This window comes from Salvelinus fontinalis, chromosome 33, assembly GCF_029448725.1.
Source record: "Salvelinus fontinalis isolate EN_2023a chromosome 33, ASM2944872v1, whole genome shotgun sequence".
NCBI lineage: Eukaryota > Metazoa > Chordata > Actinopteri > Salmoniformes > Salmonidae > Salvelinus > Salvelinus fontinalis.
In genome coordinates this window covers 6351634-6370114 of record NC_074697.1, presented here as the reverse complement: position 1 = coordinate 6370114, position 18481 = coordinate 6351634, and the positions used below count along the sequence as shown (strand labels likewise).

General features: G+C 40.6%; 1 protein-coding gene across 1 annotated transcript in view; it reads left to right on the top strand.

The window, feature by feature from the left end:
• si (sucrase-isomaltase (alpha-glucosidase)) overlaps nt 1–18481 on the top strand; it is a 116988-nt gene that overhangs the window by 79835 nt on the left and 18672 nt on the right. Inside the window, exons 30-39 of the mRNA XM_055895063.1 lie at nt 376–488; nt 898–1023; nt 2953–3081; nt 3190–3306; nt 6954–7016; nt 7141–7257; nt 7473–7563; nt 16813–16951; nt 18008–18141; nt 18263–18297. Coding sequence (XP_055751038.1) covers nt 376–488; nt 898–1023; nt 2953–3081; nt 3190–3306; nt 6954–7016; nt 7141–7257; nt 7473–7563; nt 16813–16951; nt 18008–18141; nt 18263–18297 — 1064 coding nt within the window. The remainder of the gene's footprint in view (nt 1–375; nt 489–897; nt 1024–2952; nt 3082–3189; nt 3307–6953; nt 7017–7140; nt 7258–7472; nt 7564–16812; nt 16952–18007; nt 18142–18262; nt 18298–18481) is intronic.

The following is an 18481-nucleotide window of genomic DNA, read 5'->3' as shown; positions in this document are numbered from 1 at the left end:
ACAGACACAGCAAACCTTCTTGCCACAGCTTCGTCTCATGCTACCACTAGAGTGAGAGCACGCCAGCATTCAAAAGTGACCAAAACATCAGCCAGGAAGCATAGGAACTGAGAAGTGGTCTGTGCTCACCACCTGCAGAACCACTCCTTTATTGGGGGTGTCTTGCTAATTGCCTATAATTTCCACCTTTTGTCTATTCCATTTGCACAACAGCATGTGAAATGTATTGTCAATCAGTGTTGCTTCCTAAGTGGACAGTTTGATTTCACAGAAGTGTGATTGACTTGGAGTTACATTGTGTTGTTTAAGTGTTCCCTTTATTTTTTTGAGCAGTGTATATATTTACATTCACTGACCTTCAACCTTTGACACTAGATGTGACCTTCCAGCCAACCCCTGCCCTGACCTATCGTACCCTGGGGGGCATCCTGGACTTCTACATTGTGATGGGACCCACCCCAGAACTTGTGGTGGAGGAGTATACTGCTGTAAGTCTCTCTCTGTGTGTGTGTGTGTGTGTGTGTGTGTGTGTGTGTGTGTGTGTGTGTGTGTGTGTGTGTGTGTGTGTGTGTGTGTGTGTGTGTGTGTGTGTGTGTGTGTGTGTGTGTGTGTGTGTGTGTGTGTGTGTGTGTGTGTGTATGTGTGTTTTGTCTGACTCTGTGCACCTCCTGATGGACTACAGCAGCTGCGACTTTTACGCTTCATTGCTCCCTCATCTAGCCAATCTAAACACAAACACACACACACACACACACACACACACACACACACACACACACACACATGCAACTTCAGACAGTACATGACAAAGCACATAATCAACAACTTGTTTAAAACATATCTCAGCCAAAAGTAAACTTTCGTAACTGGTTTCAATTCCTTGTTCATTCCCTTCAGCTGATTGGACGTCCCGTGCTCCCTGCCTATTGGTCCCTTGGGTTCCAGCTCTGTCGCTATGGATACGCCAACGACACAGAGATAGCAGACCTCTACAGAGAAATGAGAGCAGCAGGAATACCCTACGTAAGCACCCTTAAATTTTACTCTTCAAACAAGTGCCCTTGCTCATCACCCTACCACTCCATTTGTTGTCATGAATAGCTTTGTGTTACTCTAAGTACATTAAACTCAAGTACCCTTACTTTACACCCTACAATACTCTCTACCTATATTAAACCCACATCTTTCTGTTTAAGCATCCTTATCTCCAGCGCCCTTGTCAGCAACAGTAATTTCCCATGCCCCTAACCCATGCCCTCGACCTCCTGTAGGATGTGCAGTATGCAGAACATAGACTAACCCATGCCCTCGACCTCCTGTAGGATGTACAGTATGCAGAACATAGACTAACCCATGCTCTCGACCTCCTGTAGGATGTACAGTATGCAGACGTAGACTAACCCATGCCCTCGACCTCCTGTAGGATGTGCAGTATGCAGAACATAGACTAACCCATGCCCTCGACCTCCTGTAGGATGTACAGTATGCAGAACATAGACTAACCCATGCTCTCGACCTCCTGTAGGATGTACAGTATGCAGAACATAGACTAACCCATGCTCTCGACCTCCTGTAGGATGTGCAGTATGCAGAACATAGACTAACCCATGCCCTCGACCTCCTGTAGGATGTGCAGTATGCAGAACATAGACTAACCCATGCCCTCGACCTCCTGTAGGATGTGCAGTATGCAGAACATAGACTAACCCATGCCCTCGACCTCCTGTAGGATGTACAGTATGCAGAACATAGACTAACCCATGCCCTCGACCTCCTGTAGGATGTGCAGTATGCAGAACATAGACTAACCCATGCCCTCGACCTCCTGTAGGATGTGCAGTATGCAGAACATAGACTAACCCATGCCCTCGACCTCCTGTAGGATGTACAGTATGCAGAACATAGACTAACCCATGCCCTCGACCTCCAGTAGGATGTACAGTATGCAGAACATAGACTAACCCATGCCCTCGACCTCCAGTAGGATGTACAGTATGCAGAACATAGACTAACCCATGCCCTCGACCTCCTGTAGGATGTACAGTATGCAGAACATAGACTAACCCATGCCCTCGACCTCCTGTAGGATGTGCAGTATGCAGAACATAGACTAACCCATGCCCTCGACCTCCTGTAGGATGTACAGTATGCAGAACATAGACTAACCCATGCCCTCGACCTCCTGTAGGATGTACAGTATGCAGAACATAGACTAACCCATGCCCTCGACCTCCTGTAGGATGTGCAGTATGCAGAACATAGACTAACCCATGCCCTCGACCTCCTGTAGGATGTACAGTATGCAGAACATAGACTAACCCATGCCCTCGACCTCCTGTAGGATGTACAGTATGCAGAACATAGACTAACTCATGCCCTCGACCTCCTGTAGGATGTGCAGTATGCAGAACATAGACTAACCCATGCCCTCGACCTCCTGTAGGATGTGCAGTATGCAGAACATAGACTAACCCATGCCCTCGACCTCCTGTAGGATGTCCAGTATGCAGAACATAGACTAACCCATGCCCTCGACCTCCTGTAGGATGTCCAGTATGCAGAACATAGACTAACCCATGCCCTCGACCTCCTGTAGGATGTGCAGTATGCAGAACATAGACTAACCCATGCCCTCGACCTCCTGTAGGATGTGCAGTATGCAGAACATAGACTAACCCATGCCCTCGACCTCCTGTAGGATGTACAGTATGCAGACGTAGACTAACTCATGCCCTCGACCTCCTGTAGGATGTGCAGTATGCAGAACATAGACTAACCCATGCTCTCGACCTCCTGTAGGATGTACAGTATGCAGAACATAGACTAACCCATGCCCTCGACCTCCTGTAGGATGTGCAGTATGCAGAACATAGACTAACCCATGCCCTCGACCTCCTGTAGGATGTACAGTATGCAGAACATAGACTAACCCATGCCCTCGACCTCCTGTAGGATGTGCAGTATGCAGACGTAGACTACATGGAGCGCCAGCTGGACTTTGTTCTGGATAGCCAGTTCCAGGGTCTACCAGCCCTGGTGGACCACATGAGAGGAGAGGGCATGAGATTCATCTTCATACTGGTACATTATGGAATATGAAACATATAACGATCACATTTAAAACAGTAATAAGGGCCTGACGTATTTTCTGACAATGTTTTTTTGATGCGTGTTTGTGTATGCGTGCAGGACCCTGCCATCGGTGCCAATGAGACGAAGCCCTACTCTGCCTTTGACCGTGGTGTAGAAGAAGACGTATTCATCAAATGGCCCAAGGAGCTCAGCAATGACACCGTCTGGGGGAAGGTAAGGAGAGAAAACTGATGGACGACAATAAATATTTCAGTTTTTAACCTGTCTAGGATCAGCGTGGCGCTAGCGGCACACCCCCCCCCCCCCCACTGAAAAACCAGTGCCGCGAAATTCAAAAAAAATATTTTTTTAAAATATTTAACTTTCACACATTAAAGTCCAATACAGCTAATGAAAGACACAGATCTTATGAATCCAGTCAACATTTCCGATTTTTAAAATGTTTTACAGGGAAGACACAATATGTAAAGATGTACATCTATTACCTAAAAACACATTAGCATATTCCACCATCTTTTATTTGTCCACCAACACCAGTAGCCATCACCAATTCGGCTAAACTAAGATATTTATAGCCCCTAACCAACAAAAAAACTCATTAGATGACAGTCTGATAACATATTTATGGTATGGGATAGGTTTTGTTAGAAAAAAGTGCATATTTCAGGTATATGGCATAGTTTACAATTGCACCCACCATCACAAATGGACTAGAATAATTACAATGAGCAACGTGTTTACCTAACTACTAATCATCAAACATTTCGTAAAAATACACAGCATACACGAATCGAAAGACACAGATCCTGTGAATACAGACAATATTTCAGATTTTCTAAGTGTCTTACAGCGAAAACACAATAAATCGTTATATTAGCTTAGCACATAGCAATTAGCAGCCCAGCATTGATTCTAGCCAAAGTGAGCGATAAAAGTCAACATCGCCAAAAGATATTAATTTTTTCACTAACCTTCTCAGAATTCTTCCGATGACACTCCTGTAACATCACATTACAACATGCATATACAGTTTGATCGAAAATGTTTATATTTAGCCACCAAAATCATGGTTAGACAATGTGAAATGTAACTCAGCTGGTCAGAATTTGTCCTTGCGCCACTTAGACAGTGATCTACTCTTATACATAAATACTCATAAACGTGACTAAAAAATATAGGGTGGACAGGGATTGATAGACAATTTAATTCTTAATACAATTGCGTTATTACATTTTTTAATTTATCCTTACTTTTCAATACAGTTTGCGCCAAGCGAAGCTACGTCAAAAAACATGGCGTCCTAAGCCACTAAAATGTTTCGACAGAAACACGATTTATCATAATAAAAATGTCCTACCTTGAGCTGTTCTTCCATCAGTATCTTGGGCAAAGGATCCTTTCTTGGGAGAAATCGTCTTTTGGTGGAAAGCTGTCCTCTTGCCATGTGGAAATGTCAACTACGTTCGGGATGAACTGAAAAGCGTTCCCAACTTTTCACATCGTTGCAAAAATAAATGTCCCAAAATCGCACTAAACGGATATAAATTGCTATAAAACGCTTTAAATTAACTACTTTGTGATGTTTGTAACTCCTATAACGAGTGAAAAGATGACCGGAGAAATATAACAGGCTAAACTAATGCTTGGAACAGGAGAGGGTCGGTGTCTTCCACGCGCGTTACGCAGCAAGAAAAGACTTGCTAGCTAAAGGTTTTTTTCATTTGTAGTGCCTGTGAACGAGCAATCGAGCCCGTTGGAATCGTCATCACGTAAAGGCATCCAGGGGAAGACGTAAGAAGTGTCCGTATAGTCATAGCAACGACAGTGCCCGTTTAAATGACTTCAGAAAAGTGGCCAACGTTTCTCAAATCTGACTCCATGTCAGGGAAATTGCTGTAGAATGGGCTCTGTTCCACTTAGAGACAAAATTTCAACTCCTATAGAAACTATAGACTGTTTTCTATCCAATAATAATAATAATATGCATATTGTACGATCAAGGATTTTGTGGGAAGCCGTTTAAAAAATTAGCCACATTAGCATAAATAGTCTAAACAGCGCCCCCATCCCCAACAGGTTAAAGTACCAGTTTGAAATGGAATACATTTAGGGAAGAAAGTGAAAGTGAGTGAGACAGAGAGGAAGTAGTTAGATGGAGGTATGAGTCTGATGACTGTCATCACATTCAACACACTGTTGTGTTACTACAGCTTTCTATTCTATATTCAACTCTACTGATTATCTCTATTCAACTCTACTGATTATCTCTATTCAACTCTACTGATTATCTCTATTCAACTCTACTGATTATCTCTATTCAACTCTACTGATTATCTCTATTCAACTCTACTGATTATCTCTATTCAACTCTACTGATTATCTCTATTCAACTCTACTAATTATCTCTATTCAACTCTACTGATTATCTCTATTCAACTCTACTAATTATCTCTATTCAACTCTACTAATTATCTCTATTCAACTCTACTAATTATCTCTATTCAACTCTACTGATTATCTCTATTCAACTCTACTAATTATCTCTATTCAACTCTACTGATTATCTCTATTCAACTCTACTAATTATCTCTATTCAACTCTACTGATTATCTCTATTCAACTCTACTAATTATCTCTATTCAACTCTACTGATTATCTCTATTCAACTCTACTAATTATCTCTATTCAACTCTACTGATTATCTCTATTCAACTCTACTGATTATCTCTATTCAACTCTACTAATTATCTCTATTCAACTCTACTGATTATCTCTATTCAACTCTACTAATTGTCTCTATTCAACTATACTGATTATCTCTATTCAACTCTACTAATTGTCTCTATTCAACTCTACTAATTGACTCTATTCAACTCTACTAATTGGCTGTATTCAACTATACTGATTATCTCTATTCAACTCTACTAATTGGCTGTATTCAACTCTACTAATTGTCTCTATTCAACTCTACTAATTGACTCTATTCAACTCTACTGATTATCTCTATTCAACTCTACTAATTGGCTGTATTCAACTCTACTAATTGTCTCTATTCAACTCTACTAATTGACTCTATTCAACTCTACTAATTGGCTGTATTCAACTCTACTAATTGTCTCTATTCAACTCTACTGATTATCTCTATTCAACTCTACTAATTGTCTCTATTCAACTCTACTAATTATCTCTGTTCAACTCTACTGATTATCTCTATTCAACTCTACTGATTATCTCTATTCAACTCTACTAATTGGCTCTATTCAACTCTACTAATTGTCTCTATTCAACTCTACTAATTGACTCTATTCAACTCTACTAATTGTCTCTATTCAACTCTACTGATTATCTCTATTCAACTCTACTAATTGGCTGTATTCAACTCTACTAATTGTCTCTATTCAACTCTACTAATTGACTCTATTCAACTCTACTAATTGGCTGTATTCAACTATACTAATTGACTCTATTCAACTCTACTAATTGGCTGTATTCAACTATACTAATTGACTCTATTCATCTCTACTAATTGACTCTATTCATCTCTACTAATTGACTCTATTCAACTCTACTAATTGACTCTATTAAACTATACTAATTGACTCTATTCATCTCTACTAATTGACTCTATTAAACTATACTAATTGACTCTATTCATCTCTACTAATTGACTCTATTAAACTTTACTAATTTACTATATTTAACCCTTCTAATTTACTATATTAACCTCTACTAATTATCTATATTCCACTCTACTAGTTGACTCTATTCAACTCTACTATAAACTCTACTATAAATTCTATTCAACTCTACTAATTTGCTCTATTCAACTGTACTAAAGTTGTCTTTTCTATCTGCTGTAGGTATGGCCTGACTTCCCTGGTGTTGTAGTCAATGAGTCTTTAGACTGGGACACGCAAGTAGAGGTATGTCTCACTTCCTGTTAACACATCAACTATCCAATCACATAGCCTGACACACTTCCTGTTTTACAGTCCAATTATTGACATGTCTTGTTCTTTTGGTCATGTGTTCTCTGGCCAATCCCAGATCTATAGGTCCTTTGCGGCATTCCCAGACTTCTTCATGAATCGTACAGCAACGTGGTGGCATAGGGAGATTTCAGATTTCTACAATAATACCATGAAATTTGATGGACTCTGGATCGTGAGTGAAATCATATAACTGAGCACGCACACACACACACACACACACACACGCACACGCACACGCACACACACACACCACTGAGCACGCACACACACACCACTGAGCACGCACACACGCACACACACACGCACGCACGCACGCACGCACACACACACACACACACACACACACACACAGTCTGTACTTTACCTTTAGTGTGAATGTGTGTTTAGGACATGAACGAACCATCCAGCTTTGTCCATGGAACCGTTGGAGAGAAGTGTCTGGGTCCCTCTGTCTACGACCACCCCCCATACATGCCACGTAAGAACACTCACACCTGTATCAATACACTCACACCTTTATCAATACACTCACACCTGTATCAAGACACTCACACCTGTATCAATACACTCACACCTTTATCAATACACTCACACCTGTATCTTTACACTCACACCTGTATGGAGACACTCACACCTGTATGAAGACACTCACACCTGTATGGAGACACTCACACCTTTATCAAGACACTCACACCTGTATGGAGACACTCACACCTGTATCAAGACACTCACACCTGTATGGAGACACTCACACCTGTATCAAGACACTCACACCTGTATGGAGACACTCACACCTGTATCAAGACACTCACACCTGTATGGAGACACTCACACCTGTATCAAGACACTCACACCTGTATCAAGACACTCACACCTGTATCAAGACACTCACACCTGTATCAAGACACTCACACCTGTATGAAGACACTCACACCTGTATCAAGACACTCACACCTTTATCAAGACACTCACACCTGTATCAAGACACTCACACCTGTATCAATACACTCACACCTGTATCAAGACACTCACACCTGTATCAAGACACTCACACCTGTATGAAGACACTCACACCTGTATCAAGACACTCACACCTGTATCAAGACACTCACACCTGTATGAAGACACTCACACCTGTATGAAGACACTCACACCTTTATCAAGACACTCACACCTGTATCAAGACACTCACACCTGTATGAGGACACTCACACCTGTATCAAGACACTCACACCTGTATCAAGACACTCACACCTGTATGGAGACACTCACACCTGTATGGAGACACTCACACCTGTATCAAGACACTCACACCTGTATCAAGACACTCACACCTGTATGGAGACACTCACACCTGTATCAAGACACTCACACCTGTATCAAGACACTCACACCTTTATGGAGACACTCACACCTGTATCAAGACACTCACACCTGTATCAAGACACTCACACCTGTATGGAGACACTCACACCTGTATCAAGACACTCACACCTGTATCAAGACACTCACACCTGTATCAAGAGACTCACACCTGTATCAAGACACTCACACCTGTATCAAGACACTCACACCTGTATGGAGACACTCACACCTGTATCAAGATACTCACACCTGTATGGAGACACTCACACCTGTATCAAGACACTCACACCTGTATCAAGACACTCACACCTGTATGGAGACACTCACACCTGTATCAAGACACTCACACCTGTATCAAGACACTCACACCTGTATGGAGACACTCACACCTGTATCAAGATAGTCACACCTGTATGAAGACACTCACACCTGTATCAAGACACTCACACCTGTATCAAGACACTCACACCTTTATCAAGACACTCACACCTGTATGAGGACACTCACACCTGTATCAAGACACTCACACCTGTATCAAGACACTCACACCTTTATCAAGACACTCACACCTGTATGAGGACACTCACACCTGTATCAATACACTCACACCTGTATGAAGACACTCACACCTGTATGGAGACACTCACACCTGTATGAAGACACTCACACCTTTATCAAGGGTCTCACACCTTTATCAAGACACTCACACCTGTATCAAGACACTCACACCTGTATCAAGACACTCACACCTGTATCAAGACACTCACACCTGTATGGAGACACTCACACCTGTATCAAGACACTCACACCTGTATCAAGACACTCACACCTGTATCAAGAGACTCACACCTGTATCAAGACACTCACACCTGTATCAAGACACTCACACCTGTATGGAGACACTCACACCTGTATCAAGATACTCACACCTGTATGGAGACACTCACACCTGTATCAAGACACTCACACCTGTATCAAGACACTCACACCTGTATGGAGACACTCACACCTGTATCAAGACACTCACACCTGTATCAAGACACTCACACCTGTATGGAGACACTCACACCTGTATCAAGATAGTCACACCTGTATGAAGACACTCACACCTGTATCAAGACACTCACACCTGTATCAAGACACTCACACCTTTATCAAGACACTCACACCTGTATGAGGACACTCACACCTGTATCAAGACACTCACACCTGTATCAAGACACTCACACCTTTATCAAGACACTCACACCTGTATGAGGACACTCACACCTGTATCAATACACTCACACCTGTATGAAGACACTCACACCTGTATGGAGACACTCACACCTGTATGAAGACACTCACACCTTTATCAAGGGTCTCACACCTTTATCAAGACACTCACACCTGTATCAAGACACTCACACCTGTATCAAGACACTCACACCTGTATCAAGACACTCACACCTGTATCAATACACTCACACCTTTATCAAGGCACTCATGTTTTTATCAAGACACTCACACATTTATCAAGACTCTCATGTTTTTATCAAGACTCTCACACCTTTATCAATACACTCACACCTGTATCAAGACACTCACACCTGTATCAAGACACTCACAACTTTATCAAGACACTCACACCTGTATCAAGACATTCACACCTGTATCAAGACACTCACAACTTTATCAAGACACTCACACCTGTATCAAGACACTCACACCTGTATCAATACGCTCACACCTGTAACAATACACTCACACCTTTATCAAGACATTCACACCTGTATCAAGACACGCACACCTTTATCAAGACACTCATGTTTTTATCAAGACACTCACACCTGTATCAAGACATTCACACCTGTATCAAGACACGCACAACTTTATTAAGACACTCATGTTTTTATCAAGACACTCACACCTGTATCAAAACACTCACACCTTTATCAAGACACGCACATCTTTATCAAGACACTCATGTTTTTATCAAGACACTCACACCTGTATCAAGACACTCACACCTTTTTCAAGACACTCATGTTTTTATCAAGACACTCACACCTTTATCAAGACACACATCTTTATCAAGACACTCACGCCTGTATCAAGACACTGACACCTTTATCAAGACACTCACACCTGTATCAAGACACTCACACCTGTATCAAGACACTCACACCTGTATCAAGACACTCACACCTGTATCACGATACTCACACCTGTATCACGATACGCACACCTGTATCACGACACTAACACCTGTATCAAGACACTCACACCTGTATCAAGACACTCACACCTGTATCAAGACACTCACACCTGTATCAAGACACTCATGTTTTTATCAATACACTCACACCTTTATCAAGACACTCACACCTTTATCAAGACACTCACACCTTTATCAAGACACTCACACCTTTATCAAGACACTCATGTTTTTATCAAGGCACACCTCTTTATCAAGACACTCACACATGTATCAAGACACTCACGCCTGTATCAAGACACTCACAACTTTATCAAGACACTCACACCTGTATCAAGACACTCACACCTGTATCAAGACACTCACACCTGTATCAAGACACTCACACCTTTATCAAGACACTCACACCTGTATCAAGACACTCATATTTTTATCAAGACACTCACACCTTTATCAAGACACTCACACCTGTATCAAGACACTCTCACCTTTATCAAGACACTCACACCTGTATCAAGACACTCACACCTTTATCAAGACACTCACACCTTTATCAAGACACTCACACCTGTTTCAAGACACTCACACCTTTATCAAGACACTCACACCTGTATCAAGACACTCACACCTGTATCAAGACACTCACACCTTTATCAAGACACTCACACCTTTATCAAGACACTCATGTTTTTATCAAGACACTCACACCTTTATCAAGACACTCACACCTGTATCAAGACACTCTCACCTTTATCAAGACACTCACACCTGTATCAAGACACTCACACCTTTATCAAGACACTCACACCTTTATCAAGACACTCACACCTGTTTCAAGACACTCACACCTTTATCAAGACACTCACACCTGTATCAAGACACTCACACCTGTATCAAGACACTCACACCTTTATCAAGACACTCACACCTGTATCAAGACACTCACACCTTTATCAAGACACTCACACCTTTATCAAGACACTTATGTTTTTATCAAGACACACATGTTTTTATCAAGACACTCATGTTTTTATCAAGACACTCACACCTTTATCAAGACACTCATGTTTTTATCAAGACACTCACACCTTTATCAAGACACTCATGTTTTTATCAAGACACTCACACCTGTATCAAGACACTCACACCTTTATCAAGACACTCATGTTTTTATCAAGACACTCACACCTTTATCAAGACACTCACACCTGTATCAAGACACTCACACCTGTATCAAGACACTCACACCTTTATCAAGACACTCACACCTTTATCAAGACACTCGTGTTTTTATCAAGACACAACTCTTTATCAAGACACTCACACCTGTATCAAGACACTCACACCTTTATCAAGACACTCATGTTTTTATCAAGACACACATCTTTATCAAGACACTAACAGTTAGCTTAATGTACAAGTATGTTGAGGACACTAGTCCATCGCAGGGTTTTACCCCCAATCTCCTTAATGCTTAGTGCCAAGCAGAGACGCATCATGTCCCATTTTTTACAGTCTTTGGTATAACTTGGCTAGGGACACTCTAACCACAATGCCACTGAGTTGGGTCATAACTAGGGCTGTTGCGGTGACCATATTATCGCCACAGTAACAGTCACGAGTCATGAAAGCTGTCAAATTCCCCGAGATTGTTTAGTGAAGGTAATTAGGCTTCTCCAAGCTCTGATGCTGCTGCTGGTCATTAGTAGTCTACCAAACTTGCTAACTGCCTGGTACTCAGCACTCTATTGTCCTTCTAATCACTCTGATATCAATGCAAACGTAATTGAAAATCTAATAAACCAAGAGAGCTCATGTTGCGCAACATTTCTATAGGCTATGCAATTGCGTGAGAAAACGACAGAGTGATGGCCTCTTAAAAAGATTAGGATCCCATCAGCTTTCTATAGGCTAGGCCTACTATATTTATTTCTCACCTTTCCTAATATTAAGCACATTGCTTATATTTACAACAGGAGTACAGCCTACCTGGCTGGCATGACAATTAATCATGGGAAAAGCATCCTGCGTTGGCAATTTAAATGCATAGATTACTGTTTCGAGACAGGTGGATGATACTTGTCCATTCCAAATACAAACAAATTTGACATATATATTATTTAGTATTTATGTAATGTAAAGGCTAAATTAAATACAGTATTGTCTGATGGGTGACAATATTAGCCAATCATTTGTGAATGATGTATTATCACTTGTGAATTATGCCCAGCTTGTTCAGTAAGGCAAGAAACAGAGCACGCCATATTTTTGCAACTTTTTTCAAATCATAGTCGCACACCTCATTTAACCTAGCTGTCACGTCCTGACCATAGAAAGCCTTTATTTTCTATGGTGGAGTAGGTCAGGGCGTGACTGGGGGGGTGTTCTAGTTTATTATTTCTATGTGTAGTCTAGTTTTTGTATTTCGATGTTGGCCTGGTATGGTTCCCAATCAGAGGCAGCTGTCTATCGTTGTCTCTGATTGGGGATCATATTTAGGTAGCCTTTTCCCACCTGTTGTTTGTGGGATCTTGTTTTTGTATTGTTTTGCTTTTGAGCCCTACAAGGCTGTACGTCCGTTTGTTTGTTTCTCTTTATTGTTTTGTTGCTGGTTCACATTTAAAATAAATATGATGAACCCAAATCCCGCTGCGCCATTATGACGATCGTTACACTAGCCCATAGGCCTATATGTTTTAATAAGGTTTATATCACAATTAAAGTGGCCAAATAACTTCTTAAAATGAAACACAATCTGCTCTACAACAGGTGTAGAGCCTAACTGGCATACATAAGCAGCCAGTGAGTTTCAAGTTTGGGGAAGTACATTTTCACCATCAAAATCACTTTTGAAAATGGTGTTTTCCCACTAATTGACTTCGTAACATTCACACTACTGCCATGTGCGCATTGCTGCGCTTTCAATGTGAAAAAAATAGCCTAATAGTTTATCAACATTTTAAGCTAAATGTTCTGATCTGCTGTGTCAGCCTCATTGTGTAAAAAACGTTTTTTGATGCTAGTGGTTGTATTCATTTGGGATCTATCACATCCCACAACTGTCCCAGACTATGTTTGGAATGTTTATTTCTCACACAGAATAGAATAAGTCAACTTGTGTACTATGGGGGATAGTAGATTAACCTGTCTGGCTCCGGCGTTCCGCTAGCGGAACTCCTCCCACATTCCACTGAAAAGGCAGAGTGCAAATTCAAAAGATATTTTTTAGAAATATTTAACTTTCACACATTAACAAGTCCAATACAGCAAATGAAAGATACACATCTTGTGAATCCAGTCAACATGTCCGATTTTTTAAATGTTTTACAGCGAAAACACCACATATATTTATGTTAGCTCACCACCAAATACAAAAAAGGACAGACATTTTTCACAGCACAGGTAGCATGCACAAAGCCAACCTAACTAACCAAGAACCAACCTAACTAACCAAGAAACAACTTCATCAGATGACAGTCTTATAACATGTTATACAATAAATCTATGTTTTGTTCGAATAATTTGCATATTTGAGGTATAAATCAGTTTTACATTGCAGCTACCATCACAGCTACAGTCAGAAATAGAACCGAAGCAGCCAGAGTAATTACAGACACCAACGTCAAATACCTAAATACTCATAAAACATTTCTGAAAAATCGATGGTGTACAGCAAATTAAAGACAAAACATCTTGTGAATCCAGCCAATATTTCAGATTTTTTAAGTGTTTTACAGCGAAAACACAATATAGCATTATATTAGCTTACTACAATAGCCTACAACACTACCGCATTCATTCATCAAGGCACGTTAGCGATAGCAATAGGCACGTTAGCGATAGGGAATAAACCAGCAAAAGATATTAATTTTCACTAACCTTCATAAACCTTCATCAGATGACAGTCCTATAACATCAGGTTATACATACACTTATGTTTTGTTAAAAATGTGCATATTTAGAGCTGAAATCAATGGTTATACATTGTGCTAACGTAGCATCTTTTTCCCAGAATGTGTGAATATTTTTATGACACTCCAACTATTCTGACCAAATAACTATTCATAAACGTTACTAGAAAATACATGTTGTATAGGAAATTATAGATACACTAGTTCTTAATGTAATCGCCGTGTTAGAATTCTAAAAATAACTTCATTACGACATCCAGCTTAGGTATAGCGAGAGAGTACCCAAAATCTGGGCGCAAACGACTAGTACAACATGTTCGACAAATATATGAAATAGCATCATAAAATGGGTCCTACTTTTGATGATCTTTCATCAGAATGTTGTACAAGGGGTCCTTTGTCGGAACAATCGTTGTTTGGATTTAGAATGTCCTCTTCTCCAGTCAATTAGCACGGAAAGCTAGCAAAGTGGCGCTAAGCTCTCCTTCCTGAACAAAGGCACACAACGCAACACGCCTAACGTCCCGAATAAATTTCAATATTCTAATAAAACAATATTGAAAAAACATACTTTACGATGATATTGTCACATATATCAAATAAAATCAAAGCCGGAGATATTAGTCGTCCATAACGACAGCTTATCAGAAGGCAAATCCAGGTCCCTTCACGCACTCTCCAGAAAACAGGAAACTGGTGACACGTCATGCCGAGAGCTTTTATTCAACCCCAGATCAAGTTACACACTCCATTTCTTCTCTCACTGCCTGTCGACATCTAGTGGAAGACGTATGAAGTGCATCTATACTAATAAATATCAAGGACATTAATAGGCAGGCCCTAGAACAGAGCATCGATTTCAGATTTTCCACTTCCTGTCAGGAAGTTTGCTGCAAAAGGAGTTCTGTTTTACTCACAGATATAATTCAAACGGTTTTAGAAACTAGACAGTGTTTTCTATCCAATAGTAATAATAATATGCATATTGTACGAGCAAGAATTGAGTACGAAGCCGTTTAAATTGGGCACGATTTTCCCCCAAAGTGAAAACAGCGCCCTCTGTCCTCAACAGGTTAACATAGGCTAGGGCTTCTGCTGTTCCTTAGGCTTTTTTGGCTGACTTAAATGTGGACAGTACTTCCAATATCTTCAATATGCGCCTCGGAATTGGATAAGGAGCCCAATGTGTTTTTCTTCACTTGTAGCCTGTGATTAAAGACCCAATCACGTGACAGGCATTGGCTAATAAGAATGTAGCTATCTGAGAGAGCCATGTGAGTGAGAGGTGTTTTGAAGCACGTAGCCCAAATAAGGGAATTCAAATTATTATATTCAGCACAAGGGCACAACGGCAACCGGCCGCAAAAGGCATGGATTCTTTTAGGGGGCATAACGGCCACATAAATTCGAGGCATTATCAAGTCCTTGTCAAATTGTGAATAATAGACTGATGAAGTGTGTACAGCCTGCCAAAAACAACAAAGCAGAGCTTATGCCTTTCACGCAACCTTTTTGTATTGCATCATGCAGCCTTAGAAATGTATTGAAAATTAAAACAGTTAGTTGAACATTTGTATCACAATTAAAGTTGCATAAATAACTCTAAATGAAGCATATAGGAGTATCTGTTTCTTTGTTAACTTCTCAACACAGAATAGCCACGTGAGCACTCCCTGAAATCATTTGGAGAAAATATCCTTTCTATTTTAGCTTTGTTAAATTGTATTCTTCATACTATGAAATAATATAAAATAATACCATGGAATTCTAAGCAAATCTTGTCTGCTAAATGAACTAGTGTCGCCCACAGTCATATGTTATAGCCAGATCAGGACCTGCTAAATGAACTAGTGTCGCCCACAGCCATTTGGAATAGCCAGATCAGGACATAAAATAAGGATAACTCAGAGTATACATTCTGTTCTTCTGATATAGACTACATTTTCTTCATATCGTGTTTCTTTAGACCTGTCTAAAATACATAATGGATTTATTGTGATGGTGTAGACTATGTTACATGGATTTATTAGACTTTTGAAAAGGTAGACGTTCCAAAGGTCTGCAGCATTGGCTTGTAGACTATGTGTGGAAGCCAGGAGATGCTAAATGTTTTTATGTTAATTAACGGTCAATTACCGTGAGGCCGGTAGCTGACATAATGTCATGACCGCCACAGCCCTAGTCACAACCACCTAAACCCTACGTTCTCCCTGCTCTGTTCAGGACAGTAAGTATGTTGTGTGTGTCTCTCCAGCCCTGGAATCCAGCCACCGTGGTCTCAACCATAAGACTCTGTGCATGAACAGCCAACAACACCTCAGTGATGGTACCCCGGTCAAACACTATGACGTACACAACCTGTATGGATGGTCTCACACCAAACCCACATACGAGTGAGTATGGACACGTCATTATTAGTCACCAATGCAACATTTTTTAGCATCAGTCACTTTGTATCTAGCCATGTCACTCTGCATCTAGTCATTCTGTATCTAGTCACTCTGTATCTAGTGACTCTGTATCTAGTCACTCTGTATCTATTCACTCTGTATCTAGTGACTCTGTATCTAGTCACTCTGTATCTAGTCACTCTGTATCTAGTCACTCTGTATCTAGTCACTATGTATCTCGTCACTCTGTATCTCGTCACTCTGTATCTCGTCACTCTGTATCTAGTCACCCTGTATCTAGTCACTCTTTATGTAGTGACTATGTATCTAGTCACTCTGTATCTAGTCACACTTTATGTAGTCACTATGTATCTAGTCACTCTGTATATATACTCATATATAGTGAACTAGATATATAGTCATACTCCTATATAGTGAACTAGATATATAGTCATACTCCTATATAGTGAACTAGATATATAGTCATACTCCTATATAGTGAACTAGATATATAGTCATACTCCTATATAGTGAACTAGATATATAGTCATACTCCTATATAGTGAACTAGATATATAGTCATACTCCTATATAGTGAACTAGATATATAGTCATACTCCTATATAGTGAACTAGATATATAGTCATACTCCTATATAGTGAACTAGATATATAGTCATACTCCTATGTAGTGAACCATTTACGGGAACTGAACTATTCATTAGCAGCTCCAACCAATGGCCTTAAGTGCCTATTCAAATCAAATGTTATTGGTCACGTACACATATTTAGCAGATGTTATTGTGGGTGTGGTGAAGTGCTTGTGTTCCTAGCTCCAACAGTTTAGTAGTATCTAGCAATTCACAACAACACACACAAATCTAAAAGTAAAATAATGGAATTAAGAAATATATAAATATTAGGACGAACAATGTCGGAGTGGCATCGACTAAAATACAGTAGAATACAGTAAATAAATATGAAATGAGTAAAACAGTATGTAAACAGACAATAGGTAGACTGTGAGCAGATATCTGACTTCTTCTCCCCCTTTCTCCAGCGCCTTGTTGAGTGTGACAGGCAAGCGGGGGATAGTGGTGACCAGGTCTACCTACCCCTCCAGTGGGAAGTGGGCTGGACACTGGCTGGGAGACAACAACTCCAGCTGGGATCAGCTCTACAAGTCAATCATAGGTGTGTGTGTGTGTGTGTGTGTGTGTGTGTGTGTGTGTGTGTGTGTGTGTGTGTGTGTGTGTGTGTGTGTGTGTGTGTGTGTGTGTGTGTGTATTGACTGTTCTGTCTCTCTATTTAACAGGAATGATGGAGTTCAGTCTGTTTGGATTTTCTTATGTAAGTGACTCTCCTCTCTGGCTCCTTTCTACATTAAAAATGTTGTTGATTTCATAACTATTTTTGTACAACCGATACTGCAGTCAATGAAATCTCTGTCTGCCCCCTCTGTCTCTGTCTGCCCCCTCTGTCTCTGTCTGCCCCCTCTGTCTCTGTCGGCCCCCTCTGTCTCTGTCTGCCCCCT